Raw genomic sequence first — 20,094 nt, 5'->3', positions numbered from 1 at the left:
GTTAACTTACAAACTCTTTTGAGGTCAGTTAATGTCAAGACTCAATATCTATTGGCAATGACTAATTGTATTTTTATACTAAAGAGTCAACACTTACCGAGGCAAAAAGCCATTTGAGGATGAGGGTTAATGAGATGGTTAGATCAAGAATAAACAAATACTTGGAGAGGATTTTAAATAATGGGTGGAATTGTCAGAATTTGATTACATATTATGTATATGATTAGTCGAACACAAGTCCCTATTTTGCCATGAGTTCTGGGGAATTGAGGAATCATACTTTTGTGAATATGTCTGTGTGTTTGTTCACTGCACTGCTGTGATCATTATTTCGAACCAAAGTCATCCGTTGATCCATCCAACGATGCATCGAAGAATCCTCTTACCAAGCACAACCGGAAATGCAAATAATAAATGTTTATCATATTTTTTAAAGTTTACAAGTTGTACCATTCTACTTAGTTGAATGACAGACTTGCAGCATCAAATGCTTGCCTGACAGACTAAAGAACATAAGACCCATTAATGCTGTCCATTACTGAGGGCTCTAAAGGATCAAACCTGGCTAGAGGCCAAACTCTCGGTAGTTCTTCTGAAAAACCAACCACACACTTCAAACATTCAACTTATACCCCTACTCATTATCCTTCTCTGGGGTCGCTTCACTTCTCACTGATTTTGGCCTATTATTGGTGGTCATTGTCCAGCCACCCAGAGGAAACGTCTTCTAAAGATGACATCTAGCCGGTCTCTGGACATTGTTTCTCTCACAAGCAAGACTCTTCACATTTAATGGGGTACTTATTTTCTTCAAACAAAAAGAGTATTTATTGGATGATATAGCTCTGGCCAGATATATTTTCATTTTCCTTTGTTCCCCTTTTGGTCAAGCATCTGACACACACGCATATACGTCAGAAAAACATGTTGTGCAGCAAGTTTATACTTTTCGCAATGTATTAGTTCATAATTGAACAAATAAATCTGATAGAATTTGGCGGCATAGTTGGTTCTGTAGTCTATGACAATATTCATTAGCCCAATCTCGCATCCACATTTATTTATGGAGAACTCTTATTGGAGACAAATTGAGCAGAAAAAAAAAAAAAACTTGTTTTGCTCATGGTAATAAAATGGATCTGTCTTGAATATGGATCTTATTGTCAATGACTGTGGAATTGGATTCCTTGAATTCAAATCCTATCGAATATGTTGTTGAATTATGCACAAACAATGTTTCTGGATATTTTTTTTGAGATGAGGATCAATAATAATTGGTATTATTTGAATTATTCGGCCTAGTGTTCTCATCCTGAGTGTTATTTGCACAACATTTTAGTCAATATAACCTCCGACCTTCTTCAGGATGAAATCTTTTAATCCACAGGAGGTAGCATGTTCTGCAAGCACCCATGGCTTAGTGGATAATGTACTTGTTGTTGGTGGTGGATCAAAGTCTTCAAAACCTTTGACTGTCCATATGAGTCATTGCTTATCAAGGCCTATAGGCCACTCAAGGATGAGGGTAAATGAGTTTATGTGGAAGACAGTGAAACAACATGACGAATGGTAACCATGTTTGAGGTTTGACTTTGATTATTTAACAAAGAACAAGAATTTGTTTACATTGGACTTGAAAATGACTATCTCATAGTCAAATGGACCGCTGATCTGTGGTATGGTGTTCCACAAACAGATAGTTGCTTGAAAGAAACTTTGCTCATGTAAGTTCCATTTCGGTTGAAGTACGCAGATACTGAAATGAAAATTATTTACAGATGAGTTTTTGTTGTAAATTTTTTACAGGGGGAAATCATAGATTGGAGCTTAGTCAATAACTTATGAAAATAACGATAGAGCAGAGGAAAACTAGCAACGTTCCTTGTGTGAGAAAGAGGTAATAAGGAAAAAAAAGAGGACATCCGCCACTAGATTATGAAGTCGGTTCTTTAATCTTTCAGGGCAGGAAAGGGTGATTTGAGCTGCACCTCCCCAGATGTGGCAACAGTATTCAAGTTTAGGATGTATTTGACTCTTATACAAAGGATTTTGTACTTTTAAACATCAAAGTGAATTTAGAGTTTGTGCGTAAATATCCTTATTTTTTTATCACTGCTTATTGCTTTGCAGCACAGCACAAAAACGATACAACAAAAGTTTTCTCTTCCCTGTTGATTGCGGTCAGAGTTAACTTCTATGCAGTTCTAGGAGGTCCACCCTTCCAGGTCTTGCCTTCTCTCTTTGAGAAGTGGTTAGTTTATTGCTAATCGCCTGCCCTTATTTGGGAATTCCAACAAGTCTGCCCAGGCACATTTTACAGATTAGAGTGCCCCTCCTCAGGAGTGCTGACTCCTCAATCCCACTTTCCAAACCTGGTGTCACAGTTCTTACAACGGGAGAGAACTATATATTCCTATCTGAAAACTTTGATATTTTAACAATAAAAGATTACGCTTTCATCATTTTTCTCACGCATTTGACCTGCGTTCATTTTTAATATCAACGTTTGTTTTCTTTGCTTCTAATTTGCAGGCATCCATTTGCCGTGTTTTTCCATTTGGTGTTCCGCTGTGCATCGGTTGTTGCTTATCTATTTTGTGGATGGTTCAGCACTAGTTTTATCGCCAGTTTTGTACTCATAGTCATCTTTCTATCCATGGACTTTTGGGCTGTCAAAAATGTCACGGGTAAGTCCTTTCGATCTTCCATCCATACTAAAATGATTTTCTTATCTAAACAAAAAATTATCTTTGTAGTCACGTGCAAATGTTTATCTTCCACTTGGTGACTTTTGCGATATGTGAAAATGCACCTGGCGAAATAAGTGACAATGTTTTATGTAAGCATCACTAACTCGACTAACAGCAAAACCCCTTCATTGTTGCGGTCCTTAAATGCCAGAAAGACTTTTATTCTTAATAGCTTCTTACTTTGAACTGCTAGACATTGGAATTCCCTTTCTGTTTCTTGCTTCCCTGACTGTACTAACCTACAGAAATTAAAATATTATATGACCAGACAGTTCTCTGCTCAACTTCCACAACCCCCCCATTAGATCTGGTCTCAAATAGTAGCCCTTATGTCCAAGTGAACTGCACGCCTGTGGAATTGTCTTCCGTTTTCCTGCTTTCCGGCTGACTACAATATGGTTGTCTTCAAGTCTAACGTAAATAAGTTCTTGATGAGTCGTTTCATATAAGTTATCAAATTTACCAAATTTTCATTACTAATTATTACTATATTGTCCAATTTCTACTGTACACTCTTTAACCCTTATCCTTGAGTGGCCTCTTGGCCTTGATAATGTGGTGATGCCTATGTAAAAAAAAAAAAAGTGGTAAAATGCCTTATTTGGAGTGAAAAAAAAGAGTTGGAGCACCATGTGGGCCCCACCAACATGTCGCCAACCCCAACATTGATTGATAAAATGTATTTATTCTCCTGTCCTACACACATCTCCCTATACTGTCTAAATGTAATTCTCCTCTGAGGTCAGCAGATCTAAATGTTTTTGAAACTCACATTGTGCCATCATTATTTCATTATTCTCATATTTCTCTTCATGCAACGCATGGTCTCAAGTCTTAACGACCACAACTTACTTCCACAAATCATCACACTGCATACATATGCTGATAGACTCATCTCTTGGTCAATAATGGAAGAGACTATCAGGTGTGTGTACACAATTGTTTCGTGGATTTTTTTGTTCATCTTATCGTTTTATGCCTGTATCATCGTCTTTTACACATCGGCGACTGTCAAGAGGAGCACATAGGCTGACAAGTGTTAAAATAATGCAAGAAAAGCAAAGAAAACAGAGACTCTGATACATTACACATATATCTCTTAGACTGGACTCTGAGTGGGTGGGTGTGCGTCCACTCATCAGCTCTCGACATGCTAGTCCACATGTATGATGTTCTGTTGAGGTCATGTTAGTTGACGTCAGTTCATCTTGATTTCCCAAAGCTTTCCTGACATGGCTTAAGCCACGGTCTTCTTTCTTCTGCGTCCAAACTCTAACACTTATTAGGTCCAACTCAACACTCAATTGTTGTAAAAAAAATCTCTTTGACTGTCATGAAGTCCAGCTTTGTTTTCCATCAATCGTTTCTATTGTCGACGACTCATAGTCACTCCCCAAATCTAAAAATATCTAACGTCCATTGTTCGATATCTTCGTTATAATCATTCATCACACCCGAATTAAAACCCTACCTTTGCCTTTCTTTTGTCTATCTTGGTGAACAGCTTCTTATCCATTATCTACTGATAAATCTTTTTGTTATTCACTAAACCTACATTTTCTTTGGTCACCTTTTGTCTTTTTTTTTTTTTTAATGTGCATGCGCAAATCGTTCACATGACAGCTTCCGTATGTTAAGAATGAGTAGGTTTGAAAACACTTTTTAAAGAACATGGCAAGCTGGCCTAATGGTTATCATACAATAGATTTTAGTTCTACCGGTAGTTTAAAATCAATAAATATTATTTTATCATTACTAACCAGCAGTGGAAGATTTTGCTTTAAACAAAATACAATAAAAAAAAACAATTAAAAGAATCGTTTTTTGGCATCAGTAAATAAGCACAAATTTTTCCGATTCCAATACACCCAAAAGTTCCATTTTTTTTTTTTTTTAAAGTAAAATTTTTTTTTTTTTTTTCTGACTCCAATTAATCATTCCAACAAATATATATATATATATGTGGGAATCTGTCTGTCTGTCTGTGTACATTTCCCTATGCAATAACTCTCTCAATTTTAAGTCTATAGACTCGGAATTTGATATACAGGGTACTGAGATTTGGGAAAATCTTTGTAATCCGTTTTCGACCAGAAGTTTGGCTGTTAAAGGGTCAAAGTTCAACGATTTGACCTTTGAGAATTCTACCAAACTCCTCCGTCAATTTTGGGTCTAAACACCTGAAATTTTAGATATAGGTTCTTTGGACATGGATCTAACTTAATAACTTGATTTGAGTCCAAAACAATAACTGTTAAGGGGTCATAATAGGGGTCAAAGTTAAAAAAATTGACCACTTTTTTTTTCTTTTTTTTTTTCTGCTCAACATACACCTCCAAACATCTGGGCAACGCCGGCTAAAATGCTAGTATATATATATATATATATATATATATATATATATAATAAATAACATGAAATTATAATAATTGGGAATATTTTAAGTAGAGCAGCCCAAAAGTAAATGTGGTATTGTAATGATTGCTATGAAATCTAGCTAAGAGTAGAATAAACATAAAAATGGTCACGGATTCTTGCACTTCCCACATTTTAATGCTTTGTGCTTAAATTGTATTTTACATTTTTGCAACTAAATATTTTAAAGTGTTGTGTCTGTTTTGTCCTCAGTCAGACAAGGAACGGTTTTCACTGTGGCAATTTTTATTTTTTTTCCATCATTTTCCCCTTTTGGGGGGGGAGATGGATATCTTCCACCTTATGCCTTACTTTGCCCTCGTGGGGAGGCAAGTAAATAGGTACTTGTCATAAGAGGACATTTTCTTCATAAAAGTGTTAAGATATTACAATTTCTTATAATAATATTGAAAATGTATAATTATTATGATTAAAACATATTAAAATTAGAGGTACTTGTACAGTTTAGTCAAGGCATTAAAAAATGAAAATATCAAAAAAAGTTTAAATTGTATGTATCTGTTATGGAACGAAGTTCTCCGAAAAAGATTTCGCTTAATTTCATCAAGTAGTTTTTTTTGTTTGTTTTTTTTTTTTTTTTTACAGCGAAAAAAAACAATTTGTTATGATACCGAGCAAAAGGTTTGATTTTTAGGAAGAAAAGCTAGAATTAAAGATGGGAAGGGAGTGTCGGCACTTTACATGGAGTTATCTCCCCGTGGCATGTTCAGCAAATTTCACAATAGCTGACTTTAACGCGCTCTCATAAGAACGTGTTTTTCCGCTGTGAAAAAAAAACTATTCGATCAAATTAAATGAAATCTTTTTTTGAGATCTTCAGTCCTAAACAGATACGTACAATATAACCTTTTTTTCGATATTTTCATTTTTTAATGTCTTGATTAAACTGTACAAGTACGAAATTAGAATATAAAAATGTTCTTTTTTTAACAGTTTCTAGAGAGTTCTAAGTATAGAATATAATGGTCTTTTTTGAAAGCTTCTGGTATGTTCTAAGTTGTGGCGTTCCACTTTGAGTATTTCTAGAACTTTCCATTCACTAAAACTATAAAAACCGCTGATAGCATCAACTCTTCAGTTAGTCAATAAAAGAAGACGATTAAATCGTTATGCTGCTCTAGGTTGTCAGATGCTGACTAGATTAGCTCTGGCCAATATTTCCTGGGATATAAATTTGGTCGAAAGGAATCTTATGTAAAGAATCAATGAGAAGCAACCTCAAAGAAAAACTGGACATTTGGTAATTATAAAGATTTTCTTAACTTCTCTCTGATCAAAGAATATTGTTATTAATTCTTAATAACTCGGTTTTTCTTCTCAACGTAAACAAGACTAAAATAAGAACTTGCTTATCTCCCTTTGATCATTTTGCAAATATTTTTGTTTCTTTGTCTTTATGTACAATAAATACCGTTTCTTTTTTTTTTTTTTCTTTTTTTTTTAATTCTTGAGGTCTAGTTTTTTTTTGTTATTTTTTTAAATATATTGCATGCTTAATACCTCGATATTCAAACACCAAACAAACTAGATTCAAGATAACTGGATTACGGAGATTGTATTATATAAGATGCTTAGATGTGACGGGAAATATAAATTTATCTTTTTTGTTGTTTTTTCTCTTCTTTTTCAAACAGGTCGATTATTGGTTGGTTTGCGTTGGTGGAATTATGTAGACGATGAAGGTCAAAGCCATTGGGTGTTTGAATCCCGGAAGGTATATTTTCTTTCAGTCAACCCACTTACCCGTTCGATTAGTTGGTAAAATATTGAGCTTGCATGTTCTGAGTTTTTTAGATGAGGATTGATGAATTGTATTTATTCTCCTGTCCTACACACATCTCCCTATACTGTCTAAATGTAATCCTCCTCTGAGGTCATCAGATCTAAATGTTTTTAAAACTCACATTACACCATCATCATTTCATTATTCTCATATTTCTCTTCATGCAACGCATGTTCTCAAGTCTTAACGACCACAATTTACTTCCACAAATCATCACACTGCATACATATGCTGATAGACTCATCTCTTGGTCAATAGTGGAAGAGACTATCAGGTGTGTGTACACAATGTGATGGAAATCAAATGTGGCTGGTAAGGGTTGAGGACATGTGTTGCATGGAAAGAAATGAAATGACAGAATGATACAATGAGTGTGTAATGTGAGTCTTAAAGATTGGCTTAAATCTAATGCACTCAGAGGAAGATTAACTCTAGCCAGTATAGAGAGATGTGTTCCAAACAGGAGATTTTGTTGGTTTGGTCACATTGAAAGAAGGAATGCCAGTTCTTGGGTTAGTAGATGTAAAACAGTTGGAATAACAGGGTCAGTTGGTAGAGAAAGGTTGAGAAAAATCTGAGAGAAAGTGATAAAGATGGATTTTTGAGGAAGCAAGCTAAATAAAGACCCAGTCAGAGATAGGTTAGTTTGGAAGTCAATTTCTAAACGGCATCCGGCACATGCCAACCAGATGCTGAATGTGATGATGATGATGTTGACTGTGATGCTGATGCAAAGTAAAGAGATTTAATTTCTCCTGATTCTGTTGTCTCGTTTTATCAAATATTTCTGGTGACGTATCGGAATGTAAAGACAACCACCTATAAAAACCAACTGCCATGACTAATAGCACTCTACCTGAGAGCTCATCCTTCAAACCCCTCAGCTTAACATTCATAAGAAACATGAATTAGAATAAATACATTGACTATATTGCCAAGGCTGCTGCAAAGAAAATTATTCACACATCTCTATAAAGCCACAATTCGTGCATGCATGAAGCATCGTTGCTACATCTGAGCTGATGCGTCGGCCACTAGTTTCTCACTCTTAGACAGGGCCCCAAAAAGGGTCCTACACGATTGGACAAGCTCAAATCCTTGTCCCATCGCTGTGATGTTGCATCCCTGTACTTTATCGGAATGTTCTCTGATGAGCCCGTAGCACTTGTACTCTCTCGACGTATGTATTCTCGACTAACTCGACAAGCAGCAAAATCCCACCCCTTCACTGTTGAAGTCCTTAGATGCTGGAAAGCCTTCTATTCTAATATTTTCTTCCCACGGACTGCTAGACTTGGGAATTCCTTCCCTGTTTCTTGCTTCCTTGATTGTACTGACCTGCAGAAGTTTAAATGTGAAATAGACTGGCATTTCACGGTTTGATTCCCCACATAGTCCCCTATTGACACGATCCCAATTCGTAGCATGTCACGTTCAAGATGCAATACGCCTTGTTTAGGGTAAAAAAAAAAAAGAATTAAGAAAATAACATTCTGAATTTCTGAAAGATGTTTTAAAAGTTTTTAATATTTTAGTTTCAAGAAATGATGCATCTTTTTTTTTTTTTTTCTTTTTTCCTCAGGGTTCTGCAAAGAATAAAATTACAGCTGTTGAGTCAAAAATATTTTGGTTGTCGTTAATTATCTGTCAGTGTATCTGGATTATTTTGTTCTTTGGAACAATATTTACGCTTAACTTTGAGTGGTTTGTGAGTAACTGATACTTTTTTTTTTATCTTCTTCTTTCAATTAATATCTTATTAATCGAATCAGTTTGATTTTCATTTTCCATTACAAAAAAAAAAAATGTTTCTTTTTTTGAATTTGCCATTGAACATATGCAATTGCTACCTTTGCTGCTTGTACAGTTTAATCAAGACAATAAAACTGAAAATATTGCAAAAAGGTTATATTGTACGTATCCGTTTTGGACTGAAGATCTTCGGGAAAAAAAATTCACTTAATTTGACCGAGTAGCTTCTTTTTTTTTTTTTTTTTTTTTTTTTTTTTTTTTACAGCGGAAAAAAACATGTTTTTATGACAGCACGTTGAAGATAGACATCTTTGAATTTTTTTTAACAGGCCACAGGGAGATAACTCAATTTAAAGTGCCCACTCCCTCCATCTTTAATACTAGCTTTTCTTCCTAAAAATTGTTAAAAAAAATACAAAGAGCCAAGTGAAAAAATGAAATAAAATGAAAATACGACAATAAGGAAAATTTACAGCAGGAGAAAGTTCTTAAAGGCAGGGGAGTAGAGATGTTATCCAAAGTTTTTAGGTCCTTGTTAAGTGCAAAGTAGTGTGAAACATTTTTTTTTTTTTAATTATTATTAATAAATAAACCGAAGTCTCTCTATAGAAAATTCAGTCTCCATCCAGTTTAATCGTAATTCAACGTAATATGTTGACCTTTTAGAATATTAAAGCTTGGACAAGAATATAATGAATCGATATTACCTCATCTTTTCTTCCTAAAAATTGAAACTTTTGCTTGGTATCATAACAAATTGTTTTTTCGCTGTAAAAAAAAAAAAAATACTTGATGAAATTAAGTGAATTTTTTTTTTTTTTTTTCGGAGAACTTCATTCCTTAACGGATACATACAAGTTAAACTTTCAATATTTTCATTTTTTTAAATGTCTTGATTAAACTGTACAAGTACCCTAACTTTTATTAAACAGTTGCTCCAATTTTGTACCTCATTTTGCATAAACATTAGTCATGGCGAAAGTAAATTTTTCACTCGTGGAGGGAGACCCCGCATGCTAGTTTGAATTCTTCCAATGTCTCCATGTTAAAACGGTCCTGGATATGACCTTATACTATATCCAGTGGCGAGGCCCCAGCTTGCGGGCTTTGGGGAGTGTGAAGCCCCCTCTAATTGCCATTGCTCCCAGGTTCACTCTGACCCGGAGTGGTAGTACCTGTTAGGGTCCCAACTATGGATTAAATAGAAACCGACTTGAAAACAACAAATATATTCTATTAAAAATTTTTTCTTCAAAATCTTTGGATTCGGCATTAAATAACCCGAAAAGGGTTGATATGCCGTAAAACAAAAACAACCAACCATGTTAAAACTGGTTTACTAAAATTTTACAAGTTTGAATTATGTGGAGTTATTTACCTTGTTTTTGAGATGGCGTCACGATATCATCACTATGGATGAAACATTTGATTTTCTTATTTAAAAATAAAACTACTTGATCAATTTACGTGATTTTTGGTGTACGATATTTTCTTTTTATCATGGATATGTACATCATATATTTTTTATTTTTAATATAGGAGAAATTCTGGACAAACACCAATGTTTTAATAAGAAAATCATCTTGAAACATAAATTAGTTTTATTTATTTTTTATTTTTTTAATAAAATTATCTTTTTTTAAAAATTAATGAAAATGCCTGGCCTTTGGGTCAAGATAAAAGTGTAGTATCTGTTCTTCAGATGCTACACTTCAATTTCTTGTTCTCTGTTAGTGGATGAAAATCCTTCACGACTGAGACAATTCTTATTTTTGTTCCTTTTCTCCACATTAAAAAACAACCCTGGTGTGGGGAGGCATTGCAAATAGGAACAGAATTAATGAATTCTTGACATTTTTAACAATGGATCATTTTATAAGTAGTTTATCAGTTTTTTGTTTTTTTTACAACTGTAAAATGATGAAAGTGGAAAGTAAAGTGAAAAATTTGATTATTGTCAGCTAACTTACTTCCTAACTTCCAGCATGGTTGCTACCGGAAGCAGTGACAAGGCAAATCAGCTCCTTTGCTTTCTTTCTCTCATGCCTATATCTCCTCTGTGCATGTACTCGTTTTTTTTGTTTTTTTTTATTACATTTTTACAATCATTCTTTATTTAATAATCATTGAAGTTTTTTCAGATTTATTTTAATCAAGAATTATTAAAATTATTTTTATTTTTTATTTTATTTTTTTTTTAAGAATAATTGAAAACACGTTTAAAATTATTGAAATTAGTTTTATTTTTGTAAAGAATTATTGAAAACTCTTTTTTCTAAGAAAAAAAAGAATTATTGAAAACACGTTTAAAAAATCTTTTAAAGTAATAAACTTTTTAGTTTAGGAAGCAATGCCAGCCACGGAACTGTGTATCACCAAAATAGGAATGAAAAACTTGACAAAACTTCAAACATATTTAGTACAATGCGATGGTTGGAAAGCCAACAAACAAATCTGCTGAGAATGTCCTGATCAAAGGAGAATGAATATTCAATGCAGAAAGGGCAAAAGATGTGTTGATGGATATTTTATGGTTACAATAATTTTATTTTTATATTTTCATAAGCATATATTTGTTATATAAATTAAAAAAATATATATTTTTTTTTAAATTTCATAAACATATTTCGTAAAAAATTTTATTTTTTCAATTTTGTTATTAAGTGCAAATAAAGACTAATTGTGTTATTTTTATCTGTATAATTTTATTTATCTTTATTGTATATTTTTCAATAATGTCCTTTTCTTATATTTTATTTCAATAAATCGCTTCACAACAGAAAAACTGAAGAACAATAAAAGTAATGGAACTGATTTGCCTTGTCACCACTTCTGGTAGCAGCTATGCCAGAAGTTAGGAAGTACGCTAGCTGACTATAACTCCCTGCTGAATTATGTTCCTTTACTTAATATATTACAATTTTAAAACAGGACATTCATCCTACGCTTCATATGAAAAAGCATTGTCATTTGTCTATCTGTAACTATTAAAATCTTATGTTTATAAATAAATAATTGTAAGATTATTATAATTAATTATTGGATATTTTTCAATAATGTATTTTTATTATATTTTTTATTTCAATAAATCACTTTACAATGAAGAAAAATAAAAGTGAAGGAACTGATTTGTATTTCCTGCCTGATTGTCATTGCTTCCAGTAGCAGACATACTGGAAATTAGGAAGTATGTTAACTGACTATAACCAAAAATTTTATTGTAATGATCGTTTATAACATATTGTAGTTTAATAATAATAATAATAAAAAAAAAAATCTGATACAATTTAACTGCACCTACGGACTACTTACATATCTGTTTTACTTGAAATCCAAATATTCTCTTTTTTCCTTTTCTATTTGTAATTCCAGATGGTTGTTATCGTAGGAATTATAATGAATGGAGCCAATGTGTATGGCTATATCCGTTGCAAATTAGGGTCAAAAAGGACAATCGGCAGTGTGGCCTCTAATTTCTTAGGACAGCAATTATTCCAATCGGTAAATAAAAATTTTATTCCTTTGCTTTGGTGGCTGACTTAACCCCAACTACCAGAAACATTTAAGAAAAAATATGTAATCTAATTTATAAAATTCACTATTTGTCTCCATATTTTCAAACTATCTCTTCCGAAACTTAAAGGTCGCAGAGCAGCACTAGGGGTCTCAAATGATTGGATTTTTTATGGGCCATTCTTTTGTGTAGCTGGTTAAAATTGTTTTTAAGGGGTCAAAAATGAGTCAATTATTCCAATCAGTAAATAAAAATTTTATTCCTTTGCTCTGTGGCTGACTTAACCCCAACTATCAGACACATTTAAGAAAAAAGTATGTAATCTAATTTATAAAATTCACTATTTCTGTCTCCATATTTTCTGAAACTAAAAGTCACAGAATGGCGCCAGAGGCCTCCAATGATTGGATTTTTTATGGGTCTTTAGCTGGTTAAAATAGCTTTTAGGAGGTCAAAAATGGGTCAAAATTGAAAAAAAAAAAAAAATACATTTTGTACATTAATTTTAGTTTAATTTTTAATCAGTTCATATGCATGTCACTTGATACAATTGGTAACGTCACCAGCTTTGAATGCTAGCTTTCGGTTTTGATTCTAGCTGATGGCACCCAAATATATATTTTTTTAAATCACGACTCTATAATAATATATATGAAATATGGACAAATCAAAATATCATACTTAAGCGTATTTTATGACAGGCAAAGCCCCCACCCCCACTAACATTGATATAATCTCTTATTAGATGTTGCAGATATTTATTAATCTTAGCAATTGAGATGGTCATACTATGTCATTTTGATTTCCTCTTTCTGTTTAGTGGAAGTCATGCCAGTGTATACCAAGGAAAAATCCCTTTCAATTAATTAAGGGATGGTGTTGGTGTGATAGAAATAATTAGGAGTGGATTGAATAAAAAGTTATGGGAATTTCTGCCATTACTAACAATCAGTGTGCTACTATATCGTATGAGATATGTAACATAAATATACGAGTCTTAAAACTAGTTTATTCTTCACATTACAATATTTTACAATTTAAAAATTAACAATCTTGAATTATCAACCATTAAGCTAACTACTTAGCTATTCCTAACTAGTGCTAAAGGATAGGGGGGAGGGACCCCCCATCCTTTTACAGAGAGGCAAAAATATGTGCTCATCTCATGGCTTCCAGCGATCAAGAGCAAGGGAATCATGAAATTGCATCGTAGTTGCTTATTTATGTGTATAGCTCCATGCAACTAAATCACACCCCAGCTATGGTGGGAGGGAACAACAATACAACAACGACCAGTGTCACTAACAAATAGTGCCAAAAATGTAGACTTGGCCAGAGGTAGATTAATTTGGAAGTTATTTTCTCATGCCAGCATGTAAAATAGATGTTAAATCAAATATGATAATGATGCTAGTTTATATATTTATATATATATTTTTTTTGTTTTGCAGTTAAAGATTGGAGTTGTTCCTGAGAAAGTACCAGAAAATATAAATGATCCACCAAAGTTTTCTAATTAAGAAAAATTCCAATTTGTTTTGCGATTAATCAGCATTTTCATCTAAAAAGCAAACATTTCATCGAGGATCTCGTCTATTCATGGTTTGAAGCTTGTATATATTCATTTCTTGTACAGAAGATTTCCACATCTTGCAAACCTTGCACTTTCCATGGAGTTATATATATATATATATATATATATGATACACAGAAAAGACTATTAAATGAACCTGTTTTTTTTTATTATTATTATTATATACAGGTACAGACATTATTAAAATAAATACACATGGCTGTAATTACTTTTTCAAATTTAAAAAAAAAAATATTGGAATTAAATTTTTGCCTTTTTTTTTAATTTAAATTAAATTCTATTTCGAATTTTGTTATTTTTGGTCCATGTCATCACATTATTGATGCAAGAACCAAGAATTTGTTGAATAAATTTTAATTGGGAATATAGTTTATTTACTAATTTTGCATGTATTTGTTTTGTTTTTATACAAAAAAAAAAAAACAGAATATTATCTCTCAAACTCAAAATAATTCATGTTTATAAAATTCCAAATTTCTTATTTGTATTAATATACATATCGTGTTTGCTTGGATGAGGATTATATATACAAGCATCATCTATAAATTTTATCTTTTCAGCTCTCTTCTTCCCCTTCTTCTTTTGTTTGTCGGAAGTCCTTCCATGGATGTTCTGGTTGATCAAATCCAATTGACTTCAGCCATTTTGGATAATTTATCATAAACTTTTCAAACGAATTCTTAAATTTTTCGGTTTTAAAATAGGCACCAACATTTTCATTGCGTTCCTGTGGGAATACAAATTCAAAAAAAGGAAGAAATAAATTATACGATTTACTTTCAAAAAAAAAAAAAAAAAAATGTATAAAACATCAGCAGTTATCAAATATGGAGATGTTTTGTAATGGCTGCACTCATTTGAGGGTGCATTATTGATACCAGAAATAATCCCAATTAATACACCTGGGAATTCCTGCTTTACAAAAGCATCTGAGGAAAGTATCTAAATGCTATCGACCTATTCTAGTTGATTATGCTTTTTATATTTATATATATATATATATATATATATAGCGACCCCACCTTCGCTACAGGGATGTCTGCAAGCGTGACATGAAGGCTCTCTCGGTGGACAGGAATACATGGGAAGCCTCTGCAGCTGACAGAACTGCCTGGAGGAAAATGATACGCCAGGGGATTATCATCAGCGAGAGGACCCTCCATGTTGAAAATGCTGCAAAGAGAGCTAGGAGAAGAGCGAGTGTACAGGCGGAACAGCTGGACGAAGCGGCAAATTGCATAACAACCTTCATATGTCAAGGCTGTGACAGACTATGCAAATCAAGAATTGGTCTCTACAGTCACACAAAAGGATGCAAACAGGCAACATCTTAATACGGCGCTGATCCATAGTCGTTTCGACTGACGGATGCCACACAGTATATATACACACACACACGTGCTGCTGCAAACTAGAAGAAACAATCTCATCAACCATCGGAAACTTTGTGTTACTGCAATAACTGATGCCTTAGGTGTTTGCTGTCTCTGGCGATGTGGCCACATACAGTGTACTATCTCTTGCATCTAGTCCATAACGCACCTAGACGTCCCAGCAGTCATGAAAGTGGTCCGGGATTTCACATTTTACCATGAAAGATATAATCGAAGGTTTCAAATTGAAAGAGAAAAGAAACCGAAGAAAGCAGAAGATATGATGATCAAAGTGAAAATGTTTTTTTAAAAAAAAAAAAAAAAAGGGGGGGGGTCAAACAGATGTAGTGTGAACTATCATTACATTTTTTTTTCTAAACTTGTTATAATAATCATAATTAGCCCTTTGTGTCTCTCCAATACAACGAGATGTATTACCATCAATGTTGTATATCTTTTCATATCATCGGTAAGTGAGTGTTTAACACACAAATTAAACATATCCATTTCCAGTCCACCAAACGTATGCATAACTAAAAAAAGCACACATTTCAACAGCAAACATTTAAAGTTCAGTTCATTAAATAACAAGAAACAGTCATACATAATTACAATTTCAGCTTTAATTTAAATTCACTTTTATTACATTTTGAAGTAGTAACGCCCCTTTTGGCTTTGCAGGTGTAAAAGAACCGATGCTATCGCCAACTGAATCAAAAACTTCTGTAGATCACATGATAGAAGCAGCCAATCATTTCTGCTTCCTGACTGACTGATTCTGACTCTCCGATTTTTGTTACTATATCTAAAATCTTTCCTTTGTTCTACAACTTCTCCTGATCGGTCCGTTAACCTATATTGCTGCTCCAAAACTCCAATTGAGTCATCTTTGACGTTTGCAAATGATGCCAATGTTATTGTTTACCGTTGTAAATTCCACTTGTCAAATATTTATCTTTGTTTCCAAAACTGAATTTCTAACTTTCTTTTTGTTTAACTACGCAAACTGCATATTCATACTTGAATCTTTATTACCGCAGGGACCTAAACTTTTTCAATAAGAGAAATATTGTTTCGTATTTGAATTCCGTGATTCTCTAGTCAATGTTGACGTATGAGCTCCGCCACAACAACTAAGTTATTCGGAAATCCAATGTGATTTGTTTATAATGGTGAAGGCTTTGTACAGAACCAACCACACTTTTTGGAATGACTGCAAAACTCTCAGGTTTTACATCAGTTTTTCTTCTCCTAGATGCATGTCTTAACGAAGACTGAGGGTGCACCTCTCTCAGTGGCTTAAATATGCCCCCAGATTCAGATCACATGGAAAGCAGGCATGAGACATTGCCTCATGTTATCCACTTTGTAATCCGAGACATTCGCAATACCCTGATACAAAGAAGAATCTGTTAAAATTCTCCGAAGGCCGAAGAATGTTATATGGAAGGGGACAAACCCCAGTAAGTAATCGAACAAACTAGATAAGTTTGAAAATGATATTTGGAAAAAAGGATAGAATCAAACCCAGTAGGCAAGTGTTAAAAAGAAAATAGATTTTCAATTTTTAGAAATAACTGGATATATTAAATATGTCAGTTAAAAGGATGGACAATAGGAGTTTAGAAATAAAGATTAACAAAATAGGTGAAAAATGATACAATTCAATTTAGGAATTTCTTTGTTTACCGAAGGCGTGTAGATGCATGTGCAAAGCGCACGTGTAATTTGAAACGTGAGAAAATCACATTGTCGGCCGTGCCTCTGACGTCATAAAGAAGGGAATTTCTAATACATTGAGATGGGTTTGAGCTAGTGAGTTAGAAGAAAAGGTCACAGAGAGTAACTTGGTCAGAGACAGTCATTCAGAGTTAGCTGACGTCCTCTTGTAGGCATGGAAGAAAGGTAAGACTATGTAATCGTAAAAGCTTGAATTCCTGATTCATCAATCATCCGGATGAAGAATAAAGAATCATCATTTATGTGTAAACTTGTCGTTATTACAACTGAAAGGTAAATATGTTTTTGTCTACCATCTGTAGATGAACTTTGTGCAAAAACTTTCAAGTGTTACGTCTCCTCCACCATCATCAATAATGCATCTCCTTCTCTTATATAAATGTCATTCCGGTATAAATGTGTCCCCAATACGTACCTACAATTCAACAAGAATGCAACAACTGAAACACTGTGAAAATAGTATGAAGATGAAGAAGATTGAAACATGTTAATTATTGCGAAGGAAGAAAGAAATTCTTTTTTTTTTTTTTACCGTTTTAAGGATCTTTTTTCTTGCAGATTGTATACTATATTCCACATGTCTTAAAAAGACGTGGTTGGGGTAAATATTCCTTTTCTTCAACATGTTCAGCAAGGCTTCCTTATATTCAAAATCCAAGTAGCTTTTATAAGCAAGAAGGCCAAAGATCTCAATGTTTGGCTCAAGACCCGCTTCCTGGAAAGAAAAATACAAATGACAAAATCTTTAAATGTATTTTTATGTATTTCTACATATATAAAGTTAGGTATGAAATTTTAAATGGAGGTGGAGAAACTTAGAGGCTCAACGTTTTGCCTGTCTTATGCGGGCTTTCTTAAGAGGGATTGTCAAGTTAGGTATATGTGTGTGTGCATAATATATATATATATATACATATATATTTCCACAGCCAAACAATGTCGTAGCTCACAAGAGCCATGACTGTCAACAAACCAGAAGTCCAAGATTCGAGTTTCGCCCTTATTTGGGCTCATCAGTTTGACATATCTGAACTTGGGATTCAAAACTAGAGCTTCAGGCATGCAAGACAAGCACTCTGTCAACTGAGCAAACGCCTTGCACACAAGAAAGTCTATTAATTAACACAGATCAAGCAAACTGCCTGTGGAATGAACCCACTTCATCTCTAACAAGGGATGCAGTCATCCAACCAGCTATAACCCAGGCCGATGTCTCACAAGTAGGAATTTTAAATGTGCTAGGATGATGCCATCCACATTAAAAACCGACCTTGTGTCTAACTCTGCCCTCATGGGGAGGCAAGTAAATAGGAACTATCAGGATACCAGTCATCGTATTCCAATAGTTTATTCCTATATAAAATATTGTGAAAAAATAATAATAATAAAAGAAAAAGTTTACTGACATGAAATCCAGCAAAAAGAATTAACATGAGACTGATAAAATATTGGTAGAAAAATTTAAGAGATTATTAAAGAATTTATATGGAAAGAAAATCATTAAAAGAAAAAAAAAAAAAAGACTATTAGTTCAAAAAAGTAAAAATCTAAAGTGATTGAAAGCAACATATTAAAAGCCATAAAATTATATATATATATATATATATATATTCCAAAGACAAACCAGTGGTTTCATTGTATTGAACCAGCCGTCTAGTAAAAATCTAAAGTGATTAAAAGCCATAAAATTATATATATATAATCCAAAGACAAACCAGTGGTTTCATTGTATTGAACCAGCCGTCTAGTAAAAATCTAAAGTGATTAAAAGCCATAAAATTATATATATATATAATCCAAAGACAAACCAGTGGTTTCATTGTATTGAACCAGCCGTCTAGTAAAAATCTAAAGTGATTAAAAGCCATAAAATTATATATATATAATCCAAAGACAAACCAGTGGTTTCATTGTATTGAACCAGCCGTCTAGTAAAAATCTAAAGTGATTAAAAGCCGTAAAATTATATATATATATTCCAAAGACAAAGCAGCGGTTTCATTGTATTGAACCAGCATTCTATGGCTGATATGGAAGCAATACACACCATCAGCAGCCGTGGAAAGAGCAGAAACAAACAGAATAAACAGAGAAAAACACTGGTTAACAGGCGGCATCTTTGTTCAGAGTCCCTGTTGTAAAGGTAGTTTTTAGTAAACAATGCTATGAGATTCTGTTTACAAAAGGAAAGGTTGGCAGGTAAGGTAAATAAATATTTGTATTTTCAGCTATCACATTTGCGATTGAGCACTTTATTTGATTTCTTTTCATCGCTATATATATATATATATATATATATATAGAGAGAGAGAGAGAGAGACAAAAAGTCTATATTCTAAATTCCTAAATGTTGTTCATCTTACTATTTATTTCTTTCAGCATGTTAAAATATTCAATTCTCGACAGCACGTGTCATGTCGACATTAGTCACTAAATCACGGTGTGAGTTTATTGCATGAAAACAAATCTTTTTTTGTTAAATATTATTACACGAGGAATCTTTTGGAGTTAAAATCTATTGAGAAATACACCTTTTAAATATGTAAACATTATGTAAAGTTATCCAATATGGCTCAAATGGACAGCCATGTATGATCACTTATTCTTTACCACAGACACATATATTGAATAAGACATTGAGAAAATTATCAAGTAGAATTTAAAAAAAAAAATAATTTACTACTCGGAATTCACAAATTCCCAATTCAAACAACGCGCCATAGATTATCTCCCTTTAATATGCTTGTTGTGAAGTCTGAATATTAATTAAATCTTTTTTTTTTTATTATTACAATTCTACTCAATTTTTGGGGTACATTAATATTTTCAACTGATAACTCCATCCATAAGTTTTATTTTATTTTTCCAGTTTTCGTCCGTACATTAATATAAATAATAATGGAATCTTTAAATTTTATGATCGTAAAAAACAAAAGCAAAATAAAACAAAGTTTCATCATTTTTTTTGTGTTTACTTCTTTTATCTCCATTCCCACAAAAAAACAAAAAAAAACAAAAAGGAAAAACTCACATTAATATTACGAAGAAGGTCTTTAGCTCGAAGTAAAGTTGTACAGCCCATTGCTAAGCAACCAAAAGTCCGGAGGTTGGGAAACAGACCATCATCAGCGATGTACTTCAGCACCTCCTGA

General features: G+C 33.1%; 2 protein-coding genes across 8 annotated transcripts in view; one reads left to right on the top strand and one right to left on the bottom strand.

Moving 5' to 3' along the window:
• Positions 1-14,202, top strand: part of LOC145285906 (Golgi apparatus membrane protein TVP23 homolog A-like) — a 48,199-nt gene extending 33,997 nt beyond the window's left edge. For both annotated transcript variants that reach the window (XM_080134383.1, XM_080134384.1), the window contains 5 exons: positions 2,533-2,687; positions 6,821-6,900; positions 8,552-8,677; positions 12,094-12,222; positions 13,687-14,202. In XM_080134383.1, the coding sequence (XP_079990509.1) occupies positions 2,533-2,687; positions 6,821-6,900; positions 8,552-8,677; positions 12,094-12,222; positions 13,687-13,755 (559 nt within the window). In that variant the 3' untranslated portion in view covers positions 13,756-14,202. The remainder of the gene's footprint in view (positions 1-2,532; positions 2,688-6,820; positions 6,901-8,551; positions 8,678-12,093; positions 12,223-13,686) is intronic.
• A 62-nt stretch (positions 14,203-14,264) lies between these two features.
• LOC145285904 (pentatricopeptide repeat-containing protein 1, mitochondrial-like) overlaps positions 14,265-20,094 on the bottom strand; it is a 90,987-nt gene continuing 85,157 nt past the window's right edge. For all 6 annotated transcript variants that reach the window (XM_080134380.1, XM_080134379.1, XM_080134382.1 and 3 more), the window contains 3 exons: positions 19,974-20,090; positions 17,475-17,657; positions 14,265-14,556 (listed from right to left, as the gene is read on the bottom strand). In XM_080134380.1, the coding sequence (XP_079990506.1) occupies positions 14,386-14,556; positions 17,475-17,657; positions 19,974-20,090 (471 nt within the window). In that variant the 3' untranslated portion in view covers positions 14,265-14,385. The remainder of the gene's footprint in view (positions 14,557-17,474; positions 17,658-19,973; positions 20,091-20,094) is intronic.

This window comes from Euprymna scolopes, chromosome 10 (genome assembly GCF_053919585.1).
Source record: "Euprymna scolopes isolate OS-2025 chromosome 10, ASM5391958v1, whole genome shotgun sequence".
NCBI lineage: Eukaryota > Metazoa > Mollusca > Cephalopoda > Sepiida > Sepiolidae > Euprymna > Euprymna scolopes.
This window is presented reverse-complemented; position numbering and strand designations above follow the sequence as displayed.